This window comes from Suricata suricatta, chromosome 2 (genome assembly GCF_006229205.1).
Source record: "Suricata suricatta isolate VVHF042 chromosome 2, meerkat_22Aug2017_6uvM2_HiC, whole genome shotgun sequence".
NCBI classification, from domain to species: Eukaryota; Metazoa; Chordata; class Mammalia; order Carnivora; family Herpestidae; genus Suricata; species Suricata suricatta.
The window spans coordinates 74,340,617-74,364,170 of record NC_043701.1 but is presented as its reverse complement, the minus strand read 5'-3'; the positions used below and the strand labels follow the sequence as shown (position 1 = coordinate 74,364,170).

The 23,554-nt window shown below is 36.1% G+C and overlaps 1 protein-coding gene across 1 annotated transcript in view; it reads left to right on the top strand.

The window, feature by feature from the left end:
* The window catches only part of ABCB1 (ATP binding cassette subfamily B member 1), a 108,715-nt gene that overhangs the window by 30,598 nt on the left and 54,563 nt on the right, over positions 1-23,554 (top strand). The window contains exons 5-8 of the mRNA XM_029928262.1: positions 52-103; positions 2,305-2,496; positions 2,913-3,084; positions 16,834-16,958. Coding sequence (XP_029784122.1) covers positions 52-103; positions 2,305-2,496; positions 2,913-3,084; positions 16,834-16,958 — 541 coding nt within the window. The remainder of the gene's footprint in view (positions 1-51; positions 104-2,304; positions 2,497-2,912; positions 3,085-16,833; positions 16,959-23,554) is intronic.

Genomic DNA, 23,554 nt, shown 5'->3' with positions numbered 1-23,554 from the left:
AATGGAGATCAAAGAGACATAATGGTATATGTTTGTTTTGTGGCGATCTAGGTGTTTTCAACGATACATATTTCATCAACCGTCTGGAGGAGGAAATGACCACGTAATTAGACATTTTCCTTACTATTGTTAAGCTTTCTGTATCCACTTATAGCAGTGTTTAAAATATTGCATTATTATAATAAAGAGTCAAACTTTTGAAAGCAATACCATTGTTAGTTTTCTAGGAGGATACAGTGTAAAATTTTCTTATTTTTTGAGAAAATAATTTGCTGCATAAGATGAACTAAAATTAAGGTTAAGCCTAGATCAGATTTATATATGCATTGTAAATCTAGAATATCATATACAGTGAAATTAGAGAAGTTCAAAGTGTTTTTTTTAATGTGCTTAAATTAAGAATCACAAATTTCAATGGCTTTGTAATAGTTTGCCTCCTGGATTTTTCTAGTCATGATATGATGAGACCAGTCAACACAATTTTTTCCTTTAACACAGCACCAAATTCTAAATAATGAAACAAAACATCCCAGTATAAATATAGTTCCTCTGACCTTGATTTAACCCAGGAAGTTTTTGTTAATGATTTATATATCTTGAAGTTTGCTCCCTAGAACAGCTTATAAAAGATGTCCAAAGGTATAAGTTTGTTAATCAGAAGACAATGTATTTCATATTATCCTGTAAATAATCTGATTTGAAGAAAATAGAGAATCTTGATCATATGTTGAAAGATAAGAAGCAAGCTCTTCAAATATTCCTAGGGAAAAGCATTTTTTTTTTGTATTGAGGAAAATGAAACAGTGCCTTGTGATCATCTTACAAATGCTTAAGTATAAGAATATTTTGTTTGAATTAACATGGAATAATGGTTAAGAATACATTAAGTCTTTTTCAAGCATTCTACTTGTTAAATGGGTTTTTAAACATTTCTTTTAATGTTTATTTTTGAGAGAGCGAGAGACAGAACACGAGGGGGAGGGGTAGAGAGAGAGAGGGAGACACAGAATCAGAGGGCAGCTCCAGGCTGTCAGCACAGAGCCCGAAGCAGGGCTCAAACCCACAAACTGAAATCATGACCTGAGCCAAAGTCAGACGCTTAACTGACTGAGCTACCCAGATACCCCAAATGGGGTTTTTTTTGTTTGTTTGTTTTAGCTGTTTCTTGCTATGTCTTTAACACTTGGATAATAATTAATTGCTAAATTACCTATTAACTAAAGTTTAGTATTCTAATTATATCTTCTCAGATAAGTATATTGTAATCCTAAGGAATAGGGTAGGGAAGGTGTTTTTACCAAGATTCCAGCTGGCTTGAACACAGAGTTGTAAACAGTAACCTCCATTACCACCCGGCTGTTACATGGCCATCTTTATAACTCCTGCAAGTTTCATACCACCCTTTTTATTTGAAGATGGCAGGTAATGCATTTTAAAAATGGGAAAATTGGAATGTGTTTAACCTAAAAAGAATTTGGCTAGTAAAGTATGAGAGTTGTTTGCCTTTTTAAAATATAAAGTCTCAGAGCAAAGAAACATAAACTCACTATTTCTAGATAATCAAGGGTCCAGTTTTAGAAGATGGTCATGTTTTTTATTGTTAGAGTTTAAACAGGAAGGAGTGCTATTTGATTCATTAAGCATTTTAGGATAACTCACAAAGGCTAGTTGGGCAGGCAAAATAAAAATAACTTTTATTTGGCAGTACGTTCTGCCAGATTAATCGCCCCAACGTCAGGAGACAGTTTCCATGTCTTGATTCCACTTTCTGACAGGTTCAGTCCCTTCTCTCTATTCTCCAAGGTGCAGAAACCACCTTAAAGTGCTCATCAAGGATCCTGAGGCAATAGAAGTAGACAGGAGTGCAGTGGTAGGTCTTATTTGATGCTGTGATGCCTCAAGGCACCACACAAGTCATTCACTATCTGGCTTATCCTCTGAAGCTTACTGTGTTCCAGGCACCGACCCAAGTGCAGGTCCTGCTCTGAGGCATTATTAATCTTACTTGTGCTTCACCGATTAGAAAAGGTTTAGAAAGGTTAGGCACCTTGCCCAGGATTACACAGCAGTTAAGTGAAAAGCTGGGATTTGAGCCAAAGCAGAAACCACACTCCTAACCAACCCACTGTGTTGGCACAGACATAGTTGGATGCTGACCATCAAATCTGTTTGTTACAACCCCTCCTGATTTGTTAAGGGTGGAAAGACAGCTGGATGACTGAAAACATTAATATGATTGGTCTGTTTGGGAAAGCCCCAGGGATCAGAAAACAGTGTACATGTAGTGTTCTTGTTGCTTTGCAGGTATGCCTATTATTACAGTGGGATTGGCGCTGGCGTGCTGGTGGCTGCTTACATCCAGGTTTCATTCTGGTGCCTAGCAGCTGGAAGGCAAATACTGAGAATCAGAAAACAATTTTTCCATGCTATAATGCGACAGGAGGTAGGCTGGTTTGATGTGCATGACGTTGGAGAGCTCAACACCCGGCTCACGGAGTAAGTATCTGGTTTTGTGTCTAACTGGGACACGGTTCTTGGTCTTAGTTAGATGAAAGTGGATGTCATATCTGTTCTGAGATGTGAGTGCATAACTCGGGAGTAATTAGAAGTCTAAATTCCTTCTGAGCAGCAGCCATGCCTTATGCGTCCTTTTGTTTCCACCACCATGGCAGGGCATGAGAGGACTTGCATGACTAGCAATGGATAAGGGAGCCCCGCTAGACTCAAAAAGTCCTCTGAGAGTGGTCCAGTAGACTAACAACATGGTGCTTTCTGAGGACATTTCCAAGAAAAGTCCTAGATGTAAACTAATTACCCTGTACTCAAAACAACACAGCAACTATCTGGATTCTGGAGGAAATTTCTGTGCTTGCAATTCTAACGTTCATTTGTAATGCTATCTGTTCTTTTAGTGATGTCTCCAAAATTAATGAAGGAATTGGTGACAAAATTGGAATATTCTTTCAGTCATTGGCAACATTTTTCACCGGTTTTATAGTGGGATTTACACGTGGTTGGAAGCTAACCCTTGTGATTTTGGCCATCAGCCCTGTTCTTGGAGTATCAGCTGCTCTCTGGGCAAAGGTGGGTAAAGCATATAAGTTCAGATTTTTAAACTGTCCCCACTTCTCCCCTCCCATGGTGGAAAGCTGTTTTTGTCACATTATGACCCTGCCTCTGTTCTTGATAGTTGGTTTTAAATCATCTGATCAAAATTAGTGGGAATAAGTGGGTGTAACCTCAGTAAGTCCTACCCCTGCCAGGACTCCATGCTGTTCTGGGCCATGTGATTATTTGGGCAAGATATGAGCTAGAAGGATGTAGCTCTCATATCTCTTCCCCTGATTTCATATAAAAGGCATGCTCAACTCTCAGAGAGCTGTGTTCTTTGTAGATGATTCCATATTCACAAACAGAACTTCAACTAGAGATTCAAGTTCAGTGAACAACACGTATGTCCCATTCAGCTAACATTGTTGAATTTAAAGTTTTTTAGCTTTTGTTTAATTTGTAAATTGATTTAACAGTTGTGTCAGTGTTATAAATGGCTCTCTAATGTTTAACATATTTAAATCCATTGGTATGAACATTATTTTCAAAGAATACTTTACAGGTGCTTGTAAATCCTATGCCTGAAGTTCTCCTTCCCAATCTCAGAGGAAAGTAGTACCAGTTGCCCTCCCCACCTCTGCACACAGACCTCTGATGATCTTGGGAAACTTATTTTCCCTTTCAAGGCTGGATATAGTGTTTCTTTTAAACTGATTTGATGTAAGAATGGTTGGTGTTAGAGATTGGTCCAGTTTCTAATTTCTGTTGGATTCAATACAACTTAGAGAAAGCATTACAAATTCATTTGGCCAAATATAAAATATTGGAGAGCCAACCAAAGTCAAACCTAACACAAAATAGACCAGATGGTAAGTATTAAGAAATTTTAGGGGCACCTGGGTGGCTCGATCAGTTAAGTGTCCAACTTTAGCTCAGGATGTGATCTCACAGTTTGTGGGTTCAAGCCCCGCATCAGGCTGTGGACTGACAGCTCTGAGCCTAGAGCCTGCTTCAGATTCTGCATCTCCCTCTCTCTGCTCTCCCCCACCACTCAAAAATAAATAAACATTAAAAAATTTTAGAAATTTTACCCTGTAGGATGGATATAGTTTTGATATTGCAAACAATAACTACCATTTACTGAACTGTATCAGGAAAGTACATACTACCCTTCTGAAGTTTAGGTATTATCCTATTTAGCACAGGAAGAATTTGAGATTCTGAGGAGTCTGTTAATATGTTGCTGAGAGTAACTGTTCAAATGAGGTTCTTGGTGGTTAAATTGCATTTCTCTATTAGTCAGCTGAAATACTTGGCTTGTGGGTTAATTGATTTTTCTGTTTACTAGAATATTAAGCAAGTCAGGTGGCAAACTATTCATTTCAGTATTTGTTGAAAGACTGTTTAAAATGTTTTGGTGTCTGTTCTAGTTATGTTAGGAAAACAGCAAGTTAATATTTTAGTAATTATGCTTTGCTTCAGATACTGTTTATTTAATAAATGGAGTCATAGGCTTATTTGTGGAGACCTTAGTTTTAATCCTCACTCTGCCATAAAGTTTTGGTAAGATTTGAAATGAATTTTTAAAATTCTCTGGTAATCAGTCATGTTAACAAAAGAAATGTGGCCCGTCTTGGAAGCTTCTTTGTCCCTGTGAGCCTGAGGCTCTTCCCTCCAATAGGGTCAAGAAGGAAGAACAGGATGGCCCCTAGTTACAACAAGCTTCCCAGTCTAGGAAGCCTCTTTAGACCAGTCACTGGCAACTGACATCTTCCATCCAGAGACACTGGGGCAGCTAGAGGGCACAGGTAGGGGAAACCACCACCTGCTACCTGCAGCCAGAGATACCTGGTGGTCTGACCTTTTAGAAACCACTTCCACTTCCTCAGAAAGCAGACGCGGAGGCCATCGGAAGTACTGGCAGCTCCAGATAAACCACACTGACCAAAATAATATATAAAGGCTCTAAATATGAAACTGCCACTTGAACCACAGTTCACAAAAGTAGGCCAAACAAAGCAACTATTTGCTGAAATTAAAGATTTAAATTCTCATAGCATATTAGACAAAATATCTAGGATACAATAAAAGGTCACTTGTCATCCCAAGAATGAGGAAAATCACCACTTGAATGAGTAAAAGAAATTAATTAACACCAACACTGAGATAAATGAGATGTTAGAATTATTTGACATGAAAAAAAATTTTTTTTTGAAAGAGTCAGGTGCCGCTTGGGTAGCTCTGTCAGTTAAGTGTTTGATTTTGGCTAAGGTTGTGATCTCATGGTTTGTGGGTTCGAGCCCTGGAGCCTGCTTCAGATTCTGTCTCCCTATTCTCTTCCCTCCCCCATTTACTTTCTGTCTCTCTGTCTCTCAAAAACAAATAAACATTAAAAAAATTTAAAAAGAATTATTAGACATGGATTTTGAAATAGCTGCCTTAAAAATGCTTCACTAATCAATTTCAAATTCTCGTGAAACAAAAGGAAAAAATAGCTAATACCAGCAATGAAGTAGAAGTTACAAAAACAGAATGAAATTAAATGAGAGAACTGAAAGATACAACAGCAGAAATAGAAGTCATGGTGGATGGGCTCAATCTCATTGAGTGGAGATGACTGAATAGAATCAGTGTACCTGTAGATAGAATAATAGAATTCGCCTACTCTGAAACAGAGAGAAAATGAAAAGAGCCTCAGGGGATCTGTGGGAAAAAAAACCCCCAGAAATTCCAACATTTGTCACGAGTGAGTCCCAAAAGAAGTTGAGGAAGAGAGTAGGGTGGAAGGAGTGTGGGAACTAACCCTCAATTAAATCTTATATCTAAACCTTCACGTCCAAGTAGCTGAGCTAACCCCAAACAGGATAAACTCAAAGAGATTCATGCTAAAATGCATCATAATGAAACTATTGAAAGCTAAAGACAAAGGAAAAACATCTTGAATCAGCCAGAGAGAAACAACCCATATTCTATAAGGGAATACTAATTTGAATGACAATATATTTCTTTCTTTTTAAAAAAATTTTTTAAATGTTTTATTTATTTTAGAGAGAGAGATAGTATGAGCAGGGGAAGGGTCAGAGAGAAAGGGAGTCACAGAATCTGAAGACAGGCTCCAGACTCTGAGCTAGCTGTCAGCACAGAGCCTGACATGGGGCTTGAACCCATGAACTGTGAGATCATGACCTGAGCCAAAGCCGGACGTTTAACCGAATGAGCCACCAAGGCATCCCAATTTTAATATATTTCTTAACTGAAACCTTAAAGGCTGGAAGGAACTCGCAAAATGTTTTTCAAGTGCTCAAAGAAAAGAACTGTCAACTATACACTGTATCTGGTAAAACAGCAGTGATGGGAAAACTAAAGCATTCTCAAATCAAGAAAACTGAGAGAATGTTCCACTAGCACACCCAGTGTTAAGGTCTGGCTGCATGAAGCTCTTCAAGGAGGAAGGACACAATAACAGGAATATTGGAACATCAGTAAGAGAGCAGAAAGAACAGAAATTTGGACACATACAATAGCTTTCCTTTTCCCCAGGAGATCTTGAAGTCACATTTGATGATTGAACCAAAAATTATAAGTGGTGAAATGATGATACCAGTTTTTATAAGTTTTTAGTAAGTCACATATGAATATTATAATAACCAAAGCAATCATTGGGAAACCCAAACAAAAAGATATATTGAGCACTATAAATAAATTAAGATGGAAACCTAAAACTTGATCAGGTGACTTACAGGAAGGCAAAAAAAGAAAAGCAGAGTAATGAGAACTAGAGGAAACAAATAGAAAACAGATGGTAAAATGGTGGACTTAATCACTATCATTAATTAACTAAAAGATAAACAGTTTAAATATGGCAATCATAAGAGAAATTAACAGTGGATTAAAAACAATGAACGATATGCTGTTTCAAAGAAACTTCAAATTCAATAACATTGGTAGAGTGGAGGTAACAGGATGAGAAAAGATATACCATACAAACATTAACTAAAAAATAGCTGTATTAATATATGATAATTTAGACTTCAGAACAAAGAAAGTTACTATAAAAAGAATACACATCCCCAGAGGCAAGAATCAAGAACAAAAATGAACTGCTGGGACCTCATCAAGATAAAAAGCTTCTGCAAGGTAAAGGAAACAATCAAAAAACCAACAGGCAACCGACAGAATGGGAAAAGATAGTGGCAAATGGCATATCAGATAAAGGGCTAGTATCCAAAATATACAAGGAGCTCACTAAACTCCATACATGAAAAATGAATGATCTAGTGAATAAATGGGCAGAAGACATCTTGATCCTAAATGTGTATGCACCCAATAACAGCCTCCAAGTACATGAAGTGAAAGGTGAGAGAGTTGAAGGGAGAAGTAGAAAAATTAATTCAACAGTAACAGTTGAAGTCATCAACACTCTCTTCTTAGTACTGATAAAACTACTATACAAAAAATCAGCTAGAATATAGAATATCTAATAAAAGAGTCAACCAATAGGACCTAATTGACATTTATAAAACACTCTATCCAACAACAGCATAATCGACTTTAAACATTCACCAATATAGGTCATATCCTGGGCCATAAAACAAACCTCAATAAATTTAAAAGAATTGAAGACATAAAGTGCAGTGTCATACTAGAAAAAGTAAAAGAATGACAATGAGAAAATCTCTAAATGTGGGAGTTAATACAATTTAAAATAATTTAAATAATTTAAAATACAATTTAAAATAAAGGAAGTTTCAGATGAAAAAACATGTATAGCTAAATGAAAACAAAAACTGTCAACATATTTTGGGATTCAGCTTAAAGAGATGCTGAGGGAAATTTATAGTGTTAAATATCTATTTTTTAAAATGTTTTATTTTATTTTTGATACAGAGAGAGACAGAGCATGAGAGGGGGAAGGGCAGAGAGAGAAGGAGACACAGAACTGGAAACAGGCTCCAGGCTCTGAGCTTGCTGTCAACCCAGAGCCCGACATGGGGCTCGAACCCACAAGCAGTGAGATCATGACCTGAGGCGAAGTCCGACGCTTAACCATCTGAGCCACCCAGGCGCCCCAGTGTTAAATATCTATATTAGAAATGAGGAAAGCTCTGAGGTGTCTCGGTGGCTCAGTCTGTTAAGCATCCCAGTGTTGGCTCAGGTCACGATCTCATGGTTCATGAGTTCCAGCCACATGTCTGGCTCTATGCTGCCAGCTTGGAGCCTGGAGCCTGCTTCAGATTCTGTGGCTCCCTCTCTTTCTGCCCCTCCCCCACTCACTTCTATCTGTCTGTTTCACAAAAATAAACATTAAAAGTTTTTAAATAAAAAAATGAGGAAAGGTCTCAAATCAATAAGTTTCTACCTCAAGAAACTAGGAAAAGAAGAACAAAATTAAAGCAAGGCAAACAAGTAAACAAAAAGGTTAGGGCAGAAATCCGTGAAATTGAAACTAGGAAAATAATAGAGAAAATCAATGAAACAGAAAGCTGGTTATTCAAAAAAGTCAATAAAATTAGTAAGACTAACAAAAAAACAGATTATGATATCAAGAATGAATTAAAGGATATTACTGTAAATCTGCAGAGATTAAAAGGTTAATAAGGGAATACTACAAAAAAATTTACACTTATAAATTTGAAAAGTTTGAGAGAAACGGCCTTGATAACAGCAAACTGCTAAACTCAACTAAGGTGAACTAGACAATTTGAATGGCCTTAGAGTTATTAAATTTATTTTGTGACATCAGAACTCTGAGAAGGAATTCCCCAGGCCCAAACGATTCTGATGAAAAATTCTGCCAAACATTTAAAGAAGAATTAACATGAATTTATATAATCCCTTCCAGAATAAAGAATACTTTCTCTTATTGCAGAATAAGGATCACTTCCCAACTCATTTTATGAGGCTAGTGTTTGTTTGATACCCAATCTAGATAACAAAGACAATATAAAAAAGAAAACTGTGTGCCAATACCTTTCATGGACTGAAAGAAAAAATCCTCAGTAGCATATAGTTGACCCCTGAACAGCACTGGCTTTGAACTGCATATGTTCACTACTACTAAGATTTTTTTTTTTGTAAGTATAGTACAGTAAATGTATTTTCTCTTCCTCAGGATTTTCTTTTCTTTTTTTTTTTTTAAGACCATGCACTTTTTTTTAAGTTCACTTATTTATTTTGAGAGAGCGAGCACAGGCTTGTGAGGGAGGAAGGGGCAGAGAAAGAGAGAGGTGGGGATGAATCCCAAGCAGGCCCTTCACAGTCAGTTGGAGCCCAATGTGGGGCTTGGTCCCAAGAACCATGAGGTCATGACATGAATTGAAATCAAGGGTAGGACACTCAAACCACCTGAGCCACCCAGGCACTCCAATTTTATATAGATTATATCCTATTTCCATATTATTGATTGAACCCTGTTCCCTGGATTGAGGTGAACCAGTGCAAAACTTGGAAGCATTTCTTTTTTTTTTTTTCCAAGTTTATTTATTTATTTATTTTCAGAGAGTTGAGAACACATGAGTGATTGAAGGGCAGAATGAATCCCAAACAGGCACCCATGATTTTCTTAATATTTTCTTTTCTCTAGCTTACATTATTGTAATACAGTGTATAATACATATAACATACAATGTCTGTGTTAATTGACTGTTTATGTTATCAGTAAAGCCTCTAGTCAACAGTTGGCTATTAGTAGTTAAGTTTTTGGAGAGTCAAAAGTTAGGCAGCCTGGATGGCTCAGTCAGTAGAGCATCTTGCTCTTGATCTCATGGTTGAGTTTGAGCCCCATGTTGGGTATAGAGATTACTTAAAAATAAATCTTTAGACATTTGCCTGTGTAAGGTGTCAGCATCCCTTTCATATTGTTGAAGGGCCAACTGTATTAGCAAACCAAATCCAGCGATATATAAAAAGAATGCTATACCATGACCAAGTGGGATTTGTTCCAGCCAGGCAAGGCTAGCTCAATATTTGAAAATCAATCAGTGTAATTTACTGTATCAACAGGGTAAAGAAGAAAAACCATATGATCCTATCAGCTGACACAGGAAAAACATTTGTTAGTATCCAACACCCATTGTGATTAAAAAACACAAAAATCAATAACTATAAAACCTCTCAGCAAGTCAAGAATTGTGAGATATTACCTCAACTTGATAAAGATCATCTGCAAAAACCCTATAGCTAATATCATGTTTAATGGTAAAAGTCTGAATGCTTCCTCCCTAAAATTGGGAATAAGGAAGGCAAGTAAGTCTGCTCTCCCTACTCTTTTCAACAAAGTACTAGAGCTTCTAGTCACTACAAGAAGGCAGGAAAAATAAAAGGCATATACATCAGAAAAGAATAAAAATTTTATCTATTTACAAATAACATAATTTTTTATGTAGAAAATCCCAAGGAATCTATAAACATATAAACAAACTTCTAGAACTAATAATTGAGTTTGGAAAGGTCGTAAGTTACCAGATCAATTACATTTCTACACAGTAACAGTAAATATGCATAAACCAAAATGTAAATAATAAGTTAAAATTAATACCATTTGTAATCACTACAAATAAGGTAATACTTAGGTATACACTTCACAAAACATATATCAGATCTGATGGTAACAATTATTAAATGCTGATGAAAGAAATCAAGGCTGAAGCATTGGAGAGACATGGTATGTTCATGGATTAGAAGGCTCCACGTAGTAAAGATGTCAGTTCTTCCCAAACTGATATGTATGTAGATAGATAGAAGGCACTTCCTGTAAAAATATTCTAGTAGGATTTTCTTATGGACATAGACAAGCAAGGTATTCTAAAATTTCTGTGGAAAGACACCAGGCCTAGAAAAACTGAAACAATCTTGACAAAGAATAAAGTGAGAAGAATAAGTCTATGTGGTATCAAAGCTTACTATATTGCTATGGTATACCAGCAGAAAGATAGACTCATAGATCAGTGAAAGAAAACAGAGAACCCAGAAATAGACTTACAAAAATATGCCCAGATAATTTTTGGTGAAGATACAAAGCAAATCAATGAAGGAAGAATAAACTTTTCAACAAATGTCCTAGAGCATTTGGATATCCACAGGCATAGGGGGAAAAGCCCTTACCTTAAACCTCACACCATATAAAAATTAAAAAATGGATTATAGACTTTCATGTACGATATAAAGCTATAGGGGCGCCTGGGTGGCTCAGTCGGTTAAGTGTCCGACTTCAGCTCAGGTCATGATCTCACATTCTTGGGTTCGAGCCCCGCATCAGGCTCTGTGCTGATAGCTCAGAGCCTGGAGGCTGCTTCAGATTCTGTGTCTCCCTCTCTCTCTGCCCCTCCCTCCTCATGCTCTGAATCTCTCTGTCTCAAAAATAAATAAAACATTAAAAAAAAAAGATATAAAGCTATAAAACTTTGAGAGGAAAGCACAGGAGAAACTTGTTGGGATCTGTGCTATGCAAGAAGTTCTTAGGCTTGACAAGAAAAGCTCAATCCTTAAAAATAAACAATTAGAGTGGACAAAAGACATGAACCAACAGTTCATCAAAAAGGATATATGGATGGCAAGTAAACACATGAAAAGTTGTTCAGCATCATTAACCATCAGGAAAGAACAAAATTAAACTACAGTGAGATGTCACTACACATCTATCAGAATTGTTAAAATAAAAAAAAATTAAACCCCAAATACTGGTGAGATGCAGAGAAACTGAATAACTCCTCAATTATTGGTGGCAATGTAAATTGGTAGGGCACTCTGGAAAATAGTTTTGCAGTTTCTTGTAAAGCTAAACATATAATTCAGTATTCTTTGGCATTTATCTGAGAGAATAGAAAATTATGTTCACTCAGAACCTCTATTCAAATGTTTATAGCAGGTTTATTTGTAATGACTCAAAACTGAAACAACCCCAGATATTCTTCAACGTGTGAATGGTTAAACTGGAACATTTATACCATGGAATACTACCTCGGAAAGAACTAGTAATATACAGAACAACCCAGATGAACTTCCACAGAAATTATACTGTGTGACAAAAGCCAATCCAAAACGGTCACATCACCTTATGAATTAGCTTATATAAAGTATTCTTGAAATGATAAAATTTATACATAAAAGAGATTAGTGGTTTTCAGGGGTAAGGGGTGGGGAGGAAAGGAAAAGCAAAAGGCAAGGCAAGCAGTGGCTGTGGCTAGAAAGAGTTGCACCAAAGGATCCTTGTGGTGGAATTGTTCAGTATCATGACTGGTCACGTGAAGGTACAGAGATGATAGCATTGCTTAGAACTAACCACATGCACATAAGTGTGCATATAAAATAACATTGACAAATGAATGTTAAATGTTAAATTCCTGATTGGGATAGTGTTCTCTAGTTTTCAAAATGTTATTCTTGGGGAACGCTAGATGAAGAGTATGTTAAAAAACAAAATGTAACTGAATGAATTTGAAGATCTAATTGGCTTTATTCATTGAGGCATGAATCAGGCAGCATCTTATCTACAAACAGAAAGGCTCTCCAAGGAGCTGTACAATATGGAAGGTTTTTATCAGCAGAAGAGGACAGAAAGTTTCCAGCAAAGGAGATTGTTTCAGTCAAGATCACCTTCCCTGGGGGGAAGGACATGCTGAGGACTTCATTAGTACTGATCAAGTCATTTCAGACTGGTTAAATGTCACATTCCTGGGAAAGGCTGAAACTGCAGTTAGGTTAGATATTAAGTCTTGGTTTGCTGGCTTGAGGCTTGGCACAGGTGCCTCCATTTTAGATCCATTGTCTCTGTTATTTCCTAAAACTGCACATGAGTCTACGGTTATCTTGAAAGAAAAAGTTAAAAAACGTAAACTCTATATAATTATCTCAATACAAAACAAAAACCTACACTGAGAAATGGAAAAATGGGAAAAAGATGAAGATGAAAATATCTGGTCAGAAATATTGCTTCTGAATATATTAGTTTGAATAATATAAAATTGCCTATGTTACACCATCTTTTAACTTACTAAAATAGCAATCTCATATGTCTCAAACAAATATAATTGGGTTTTAAGAAATTAGCCATCTTTGGAGGCTCCTGGGTGGCCGAATTGGTTAAGCATCCAACTTTGGCTCAGGTCACAATCTCACAGTTTGTGGGTTGAAGCTCCGCTTCGGGCTCTGTGCTGACAGCTCAGATTCTGTGTCTCCTTCTCTCTCTGCCCCTCCCCATTCATGCTCGCTCACTCGCTCTCCATCTCTCAAAAATAAATAAAACGTTTAAATTAAAAAAAGAAATTAGCTGTCTTTGGAAAAAAGGATGAGTTAGTAATACTTTATGCAGTTATTTGTAATAATGGAAGTATCACCATTCCATAATTTTATATTAGAGGGATAGTAAAAGTTCACTTTTCATATTCCTGAGAATAGTTTGGAGATTTTTTTTTTCTTTCAACAGACATGATCTCTTCAAAACAAACACTTAAGACTCACCATAATCTTGCATCAGCATGTATATATATATATATACATGTATATATATATATATATATATATGTATTTATGGAAGGTCCTAGAAGAGAAAAAAAATCCAGGTTTATTGAAGTAATTGGTATGGTACTTGATATATCAACAGTATTTTAAAATAGCTTATTTTGAAACTCCAAATTCCAAAATATTTCTGTGAATCTTTTGTATTTGGTTGCCTCCATTATGGGTGATCACTGTGGGATAAGGTTTCGAAGGGAACAGAGAAAAATAGCTGAAGCATATTGCCTGAGTCTCTTACATTATGCAGAGCTATTTGTTCGGGGATGGCAATGACCACCCTAATGCAGACACAGCACTATGAATGATTTTATCAAGTGTGGCAGAGAAACCCTAGGAAGACCTGGTAGGGGTAGAAAGTTTTCCTGTCTTCCTTCGAGGTTCTCTGGTTGATTTAATAATTAAATTGATGTAGGATAGTTAACACTAGAATAACAAGTGTTTTATAATGTATACTTCCTGTGTACATGGGAGGGACCAAGGAAGACTGAATAACTGCCCCAAACGATTGATGTCATCACCTTAAATACCACCTTCAGCTAAAGACGAAAGATGTTTGGGGTGGGGGTTTAGTTATGGGAGCCTGTCAGGAAAGGCAAAGTAAACAAGGGTGAGGTTGTTATGCAGATTTAAGTATTTGGCTGTCTTCTCCTTTGAAAAGAGTTTTTAGAGATTACAAAGTCATCCCCCTTGTCTTGGTTCATCAGGGAAATACTCTTCCAAATGGAGATTTCCATGGATGCCTGGGTGACTCAATCAGTTGAGCATCCAACTCTTGATTTTGGCTCAGGTCATGATTCCAGGGTCATGGGATTGAGCCCTGTGTCAGGTTCCATGCTAAGCATGAAGCCTGCTTAAGATTGTCTCTGTCTCTCCCTCTGGCCCTCTCCTTTCTTTGCTCATGCACTCTTTCTATCAAAACAACAAAAACAAACAAAACAAATGGAAATTTCCCCTATACATTATATGTGTCTTACAGAAGGCTAATAACTTCTGCTTTGTTCTTGGAGCACTTGTGTTTGCAGTTTTTTAAAAATAACAAGTTAATATGTGTAGGGACATATTTTGTATGGCAAATTTTGCTTCTTTGTAGTTGCTTTGAGAAGCTAAGAAGGTCTAGTGCATTATTGGATTATTGTTTTGGGTACCAAAGAAGATAGGTACACATAGCACCATATCTGTAGATAGAACATAGTTAATAGACTTTCATTTGTCTTCACTCACCCATTCTTGTTACTGGACAAGGGTCTGTTGCCTGGTGCTCAGCAAGCCAAACACTGACACTGATTTTGTGGCAGAGAAAAAGGGTTTCATTACAGGGCGTCAAGCGAGGATGCACAAGAAAATTTCTCAAATCTGCCTCCCCGAAGGGCTGCAGTTGGGTATATGTATATTTTTAAATTTTTTTAAATATTTATTTTTGATAGAGATAGAGCATGAGTAGAGGAAAGGCAGAAGGAGACACAGAATCTGAAACAGGCTCCAGGCTCTGAGCTGTTAGCACAGAGCCAAGTGTGAGGCTCAAATTCATGAACTGTGAGATCATGACCTGAGCCAAAGTCGAAAGCTTAGCCGACTGAGCCACCTTGGTGCCCACAGTTTGGTATATTTAAGGATAAGGGGTCAAGATGTCACAGGGTATGTAGGTTGAATGGAATAAGCTGGATAAAGAAAAAAAGGGAGGTGCTATCTCTTCTGAGCATGTGTATTCAAGAATCATGCCTCTTCATGGGATTTACATTCATTAAATGGCAGCATAAGAATGATGGGCGTGGAGGGGGAGAGATTCTGGGTATGTTGTCACACAGAGGTTACTTTTGTTCACTCTTGATCCCTTTTGCACATCTGCAAAAATTCTTCCCATTTTACTCTGGTCTCAGTCTTACCAGTGGTTGGTCAGCTTGCGCAAACCGGGTCCTAAATCAATCAGGTTAACCAGAGTTTCCTTACAGTAGAATGGTCAAGCATTTGTTAACTCAGCATCTCAGTGTCTTGATCATCACAGCTCCCTTTTGTTTCACACACAACAAAAGAAGAAATGTGCTGTTAACATCAAAACCACTTAGGACTTTTCACTGATACTACTTATATAAGGGAGTCCACAAATACCTATAAATTACTTATTGAAAGAATATAATACTTTATTATTAATTGCTTACATGTAACCCTTAGGTGGCTTACTACATAGGCATTCCAGGTACAAATAGTATCCATGGTCCTTTGATCAGAGTTTCATAAGAGGACCTCTGGGGAGCCCAGTCTATGTGTCAGTGGCTGGCCTCCCACCTTACACTTTCGTTCCAGAGGACAATTAGCAATGGCTCTGTTCAGTTCATACCATAGTTCTTTGAGGTAATTAATGCTTTTTCTTCCTGTTTTATTTGTGATAATGGTATATACCTTTTTTTCTGAAATTTAAGATCTCCTCAGAGTCTGAGTTTTATTTAGATGAGGATCCATGAGGTAATTGGTGAAAAAAAATAAAAATTTTAATTTAATTTATCATATGCCATCTCAAAGAAGAATTTGAAGTGGTTAACAGAGTGAATATATATACTTAAACTAGAACATCATTTCCCTCTCTTTTCCCCCTCCCATATATTCATCTGTTTTGTTTCTTAAATTCCACATGAGTGAAATCATATATTTGTCTTTCTCTGACTGACTTGTTTTGCTTAGCAAAATACATTCTAGCTCAATCCATCTCATTGCAAATGACAAGATTTCATTTTTTTGATGGCTGAGTAATAGTTCATTGTATATGTATACCACTTCTTCCTTATCCATTCATCAGTCAGTGGGAATTTGAGCTCTTTCCATAATTTGGCTATTGTTGAAAATGCTGCTATAAACATTAGGATGCATGTACCCCTTCGAGTACATTTTTGTATCCTTTGGGTAAAAACCATGAGAGACTCTTAAAGATAGAGAACAGACTGAAGGTTGATGGAGGGAGGTGGGTGGGGAATGGACTAGATGGATGATGGGTACTGATGAGGGAACTTGTGATGAGCAGTGGGTGTTGTATGTAAGTGATGAACCACTGAATTCAAATCCTGAAACCAACATTGCACTATATGTTAACAAACTAGAATTTAAATAAATATTTGGAAAAAAATAGAATATCACGACCAAAGATGAGTTGAAAGACATATATTCTATATATGCATTAACATACAAACATTGGGGTATATATTTGTTTTTATTTTACAAAAGATAAAATTAACTTGTTCAAATTTTTAAATTATCTGAAATTGCATTTTTAAACAGATACTATCTTCATTTACTGATAAAGAACTCTTGGCATATGCAAAAGCTGGAGCAGTAGCTGAAGAGGTCTTAGCAGCAATTAGAACTGTGATTGCCTTTGGAGGACAAAAGAAAGAACTTGAAAGGTTTGAGTCTTTTTTTTAAGTTGCTAGAAATGTTACGTTCTGTATCATCTGATATGCCTTTCATTGACACTGTTGAATATAAGGGTGTGTATGTGTGTGTATATTTTTAAAATAGCTTCCTGTGTGTCCTACAACATAGCTAATATTCTGGAAAAGTTTTAATTTTAGTTGTACTTTTCTTATATCTGCTAATTCAAAACATTTTCTAGAATGTCCTAGGTGGGCAGTGACAATAAAGTAGGTTCTTAAGGCTAACATATTTTATATCTGATGATAATTTTCCCCATCAAGTTAATACTTGGTTCTTTAGACCAAATGAGTATTTTGTGTAAGATATAGGGAACCATTTTAATCTGTAGTTCATTTCCCCTCTTGCCCAGGCCCCTAATCAGTTATGTGATGCTCCATGATTTGGAAGATAAAAATATCACTACAAAGCATCTTTGTACAAAAGGTCAATATCTTTATTATATGTTGTTTTGTATATTCTTGCAACTGTCCGATTTTATTAGATTTATGAGAGTGTGGATGGTAATTTATTGCAATCTATAATACTCATCAGATCCCTGATTTCTATACAGTGATAGACTTTACTTAAAATTGAATACATGTTATACTATTCTGTGAGTAGAGCATTTTAATGTTATGAACCTATGTATATTTGGAAATCAGGAAATACTGAAGTGTATTGTTGGGAACATTGTACATTGTTGGTAGAGCCAAAAGAAAAAACGAGGGAATTTTTATAAGTCAGAATAATAGTTAATCTCTGGCAGAGATGAGGCATGGGTAATTAGAGTGAGACTCAGAGCAAAGGGCTTCTGTGGTTCTGGCCCTCAGTTGTGCTGCCATGGATGTTCATGGCATAATAGTTTCTTTATAGTGTACCTGTGTGTTTTTAGTATGCTTTGTTCATATGATCTATTTCATACCCACAAAGATGTCCTCTGAGAATAAGTATCTACCATTGTTCAGAGGAAAGCAATAACTGTATTCTCTCTTAATTTTTGGTAAAGTTTCTGCTTTTGCCTTAAAATATGTGACTAATAAACTGAGAAGTCTTGCCTGATGGTCATGCAAGCATAATACAGGCCTTCCTCTCAGAGCTTAAATTTTATCAAGGGGAGGGGAAAGATGCAGATGATAACAGATAAACAAAATATCTAATATACCAGTTGGATAAATATTATTCGGGGATATAAAATATTCTGTTAGAATCATAGGGCATGCTATTTAAATGATTATTCATATAAGTCTTTTTTGAATAGTTAATGTTTGAGCAAACACAGAATGAAGTTTTGAGCTCAGATTCTTTTCCAGTTTTTCTCGGTGGAAAGGTGTACCAGAGAAAGAATATGTCCACCAACATAGGGAAACAAAGCTTTTCTACTTCTGCCTAGTTTCTGAGCTGGGGGAAAGCATCTCCCCCATAGAAGTCAGAATCTCAAACCTCACCCTCAGGTGCCCCTGGGATCTGAATTTATAAAACTCTGTGAACTAAAAGGTGCACTCTTCCCAAAACTGAGTTACTTCACATTAAAAACAAATCCTTGTTCAGTGATACCACTAGGGTGTCTGGTAGAAGATATGAAAAATTGCTGAAGATAATGAATGAAACATCCAAATTAAGAAGTTAGAAAAAGAACAACAGAGTAAATGAAGTATAATAAGGAAATAATAAACAGCAAAAAGTAATTGAATAGAAAATAAACGTAAAAAGCAGAGGCTCGATAACCCATAAACTAATTCTTTGAAAAGACTAATAAGTAACTGAGATTTTGCAAGTTTAATCAGGAGTCAAAAAAGAATAAGAAAAAATTGCTACAGATAAAAATAGTTTATTTTTTAAAAGTACAGCTTCATAATAATAAATTGTAAAACTTGAACGACATAGACAGTATCCTAGGCTAAAACTCTCACTTAAGAGGATGAAAACTTGAGTTAAAGGAATTGAATCCAAAGCTTAAAATCTCTACCCCCACCCTTATATACACACATAAACAAGCAAAACCCGCAGAGTCCAGATAATTTCACAGACAGGTTCTACTAAAACTTCATGAAAGAGACAACTTCTCTTATAGAAATTATTGCAGAGAATGGAAAAAATATGTATAGCAGTTGTGAGTTCATCTTACGAGGCTAGTGTAACTTTGATGCCAGAACAAGACATGTAGATGAGAAAGGAAAATTATAAAGCCGTTTAACCTAAATCATAGGTGCAGAAGGTCTAGATAAATTATTAGCTAAACAAATCCATGTGAAAAATATCATCAGATTAAAGAAATCTTGAACTTACTGGCTTTATCCCATGAATGCAAAGATGGTTAACATTAGGAAATCTATTAATATAACCATATCAACAAATTGAAAGGAAGAAGCATTTTATATTAATAGATGGTGAAAAACATTAATTACATATGATTCATGACAAAAACTCATAAAAATAGGAGCAAGAATTGATTTTCTTAACTCAATAAAGAAGTATATACCAGAGATATATAGGAAGCATCATTGTTAATGGTGCAACGTGAAAAGCATTCCTTAAAATGATGAATGAAACAAGTATGTCTGATGGCATCATTTCTGTTGAGTATTGAACTGATTCTAGATAATAAGCACAAAGAAATAAATAAGAGTAAGAATAATAAAAGAAGAGAAAAAAGAAATAAAAGTTATATGAAAAACAAGCAAAATTGTCATTATTCACGGATGGTGTGATGTATGCACAGAAATTCCAGTAGACGCTGCAGACTAATAATATCCACTGAGATCTCTGGGTACCTGATGACCATTCAGAGAAAATTGCTGTGAACCAGCAATGAATGAATGATTAGAAAACATGGGGCGCCTGGGTGGCTCAGCTGGTTAAGCGTCCAGCTTCGGCTCAGGTCATGATCTCACGGTTCGTGGGTTCGAGCCCCACGTCAGGCTCTGTGCTGACAGCTAGCTCAGAGCCTGGAGCCGGCTTCGGATTCTGTGTCTCCCTCTCTCTCTGACCCTTCCCTGCTTGCACTGTCTCTCTCTGTTGCTCAAAAATAAATTAGAAAATAAAACTTAAAAAAAAACATATGTAATGTCATTAATTCTAAGATGCACGTTTTTCTCTCAGAATTCTGAAAGTGAGGTAAATCATACAATCAGTGCCATCTTACAGTTGCTGTGGGTATGGATCGAAGTCACTTCTTGCAGGATTTGTGTTTGCTGCTGTCATTCACTGGGGACACTATTAACCTGAGATCACTGCACATTAAATTATTTGTCTAGGAGTTTTTGAAGCATGCTGACAGTGTGAATGTATAGTTCAGACCTGCATGAGTACTGCCTGTGGTTCAGATTCTCAGGGAGATTTTCCCCCTCCCTTTACCTGATGCCAGGGTTGAGACACACAGGTTCTCTTGCTGTCACTTTCCCTAGGGCATGTGCTTGTTACAACTGAGGCTGTAGCCCTTTAAGTCCCAGCTGTATATGGACTGTCCTATTTTTTAAATTAAAATTTTAATGTTTATTTATCCTTGAGAGAGAGAGAGCACATGAGTGAGGGGCTGGAGAGCAGAAAGAGAGGGAGACACAGAATCCAAAGCAGGTTCCAACCTCTGAGTGGTCAGCACAGAACCCCATGCAGAGTTCAAACTCACAAACCATGAGATCATGACCTGAGTTAAAGTCAAAAGCTTTAATTGACTGAGCCACCCAGGCACCCCTGGAGTGTCCTATTAAATTCCTTAATGCTACATAAAATAACAGAATAACACTAACTTCTTACAATTAATGACATCCTAAATTTGATGAATATGGTAATATTTAAAGGTATTATTAGAAATAAAAATTATAATTATGTATGGGATGTAACATTGGTAAGGAGGGAACGGACATTATGGGAGTCAAGTCCAATCTTCAGAACTTAGATAAATCTGATCAGTAAAAATTTAAATAAATTGAGGTGGGGTTTTTTTTGGTTTTAGTTTAAGTGCTTTCATCAATTAGGCACAGTAAGATATTTTTTTTTCCTAAAGAAGATGGGGATCAAATTTTTAATATAAGAATAAGCAAATGAGCATATGCAGCTATTTTCAAAGATTCATTTAATGTGTGGCATCATTCATTCAGAAGATATTAGTTAATAGGATGTATCTTTGAAAGGACGTTCTCTGCTGGCAAATTAGAAATTAGTTTTGCCCGTAAATTAAGAGTTGATTCAGGACTAAAACATTCTGGCCTAAGTTTCTTTCCAGGTTGGCCATTTCTTGCAGGTTCATTGATTTTAACAGTTTTAGCCAGTATCTACTACATGGCACTGCGTTGGGCTCTAAGTTTTCAATAACGAATTGGAAACGCAAGATCTTGTCCCTCTTAGGATCCTTAGTCCAAAGAGTAAGATGGAGAAGAAGGGAAGGAAGGAAAGTAGAAAAGAAGGTAAAAAAAAAAGAAATTATTGATGAAATTAATTAAATTAATTAAAAATGTATTATGAAAGAATCAAAGAATATGGTAGAATGGCAAGGAGGGAAATTTTACTTTAAATATGGCAGTCAGGGAAGGCTATGGTGGTCAGGTCCTCTCTGAGGATGTTTTATCTAGGCTGAGATTTTAGGGGTGACAAAGAGCCTGCCCTGGTGGGATTAGGGATAGAAAAGGCTTCCGTATTTCCTGAGGTGGCAAACTTGGTGTATCCTAGATTATGTCGTAAGGCTTGTATGCTTGGAGCTGTGTTGAGTGAGGGGAGATGGAGAAGAGAGGCTTTTGAAGGAGGTGGGGGTCATGGTGAGGAGTTAGGATTTTACTTCAAGGGGTGCAGGGTCTTAATAAAGGAATGAGTATCCACATTAAGTGTTAAGATCATTTCTCTGTGTGTAATTGGTTTGGTGAATGGAGAAGAGAAGTTAAAATTGGAAACAGGGACCAGCTGTTGTCGTAACCCAGGTGAAAAGGCTTATGGTGGCCTGAAGTAGATTGCAGGCCAGAGAGGGGAGAGAAATACCTAGATTTTGGATGTAATTTGGAAGTAGGATTGCTAAAATTATACTTAGACCAAATGTAACCCTTCAGTTTTCTTTTTAGTTCTTTCCCTTCCTTTCTCTGCTTCTGCATTGACAAGTAATTAAGGTCCTAGTCTGACTTTCTCTTCCACTTAACAAGTGCAGGAGGAAGCAGGCTTCCTTGGAAAGGAAATTTAATTAGAATTTAAAAGAAATTCAATTCAGTAGTATAATAATAGCTTTATTCTCCTTAATTTTAAAATGACATTCTTCTCTCTTGTGTATGCCCTGCCTGTTAGTATTGATTTCTCATGCTTAACTAAAATTATTTCTTGCTCTTGTAAGTGGCTGTTTATATCATTGGTATATATTTTCATTATATTTAAGATTTTTTTTCTCAAAATGTCATTGTTTTTCTTCTGTATCTTTAATCCATTTTAGGAGCTGTGACTTTAATTACCAATCTCATGCTTTTAATGCTTTTAATAAATAGATTTTAATATCTGTTTTTATAGTATGGTATTCTTAATAAAACGCTAGTCAAAAAGCCAAGTAAAAGTAGTATTGTTGATTTCTCCTTTCTCCTTACCCTCTTCTTTTTTTTCATTTATCTTTTCTGGTATCTAAATTATTTTCTTCCTTGTTGTTGTTTCTTCCTATGAAAATGTTTCCTCTGGCTGCATGGTACAACAACATATCAGTGAAATGATTTCTGCATCAGTCTCGGTAAGCAAGAACTGATGTAAAGGAAATAACAATAAAGGTGTGGGTCATGTGCTTTAAAGTTCCCTATTTGTAATCATGTATCTTCCATGGCTGGTAATGTCTTTTGTCTCTGGTCAACTCAAAAACTGGGAAACAGATAGATAAATAGATAGATAGATCAACCACTGAAACGTGTTACTCAAAAATAATTTTTTTTGTTTAAAGATTGTAACTGGCAAATTAGGGATATACATTTTTGCAGACAGAAACCCTAATAATATATTACTGTTTTATCACTATAAAGTTCTGTTTAAGTTTGTTCTTTAGTAGACATAGTAATCATATAAGTTGCATTTGGCATGTTTTTAATTAGCACAGCTAGTTTAAAAAAGCCATGAAGGCAAGAAAGAAGGTATGCTCTTACATGAGCAGGACTTTACCTCTGCTGTATATTCCATCTAACAGAGTGAATCCTCCAAAGAAAATATAATATGATAAAATATTTATGTAGTTATGCTTTTATACATCAAAGACCTCAAAATAGAATTCTGTATGGGAGTCTTTCATTTCAATAGCCAGGAACTTTTTCTTTCTGCAAGGCAATGTTCTATGTTCCCAGGGAGATATGATTAGAAAGGATGATAGATTTAAGACTCAACTATAATCTATCCTTTTTCTCTAATAATTTTAGCTTGATTCTATATTTACAAAGATTCTTAAGAAAAAATGCATGGAGATAAATTAATGGGTACACATTTTAAAAAAAAGAAAAGAATTTCCCTTAATGTTTCTTTAAACATTCAGAGATTTAAAGGATTTTTTTTTGGTGGGCACTTTCTAGCATTTTAACTACTTTTTATTATTAAGTTTAAAAGATATGCATATTTGAAAGGGAAAGCAGATGTTTCCATAGTT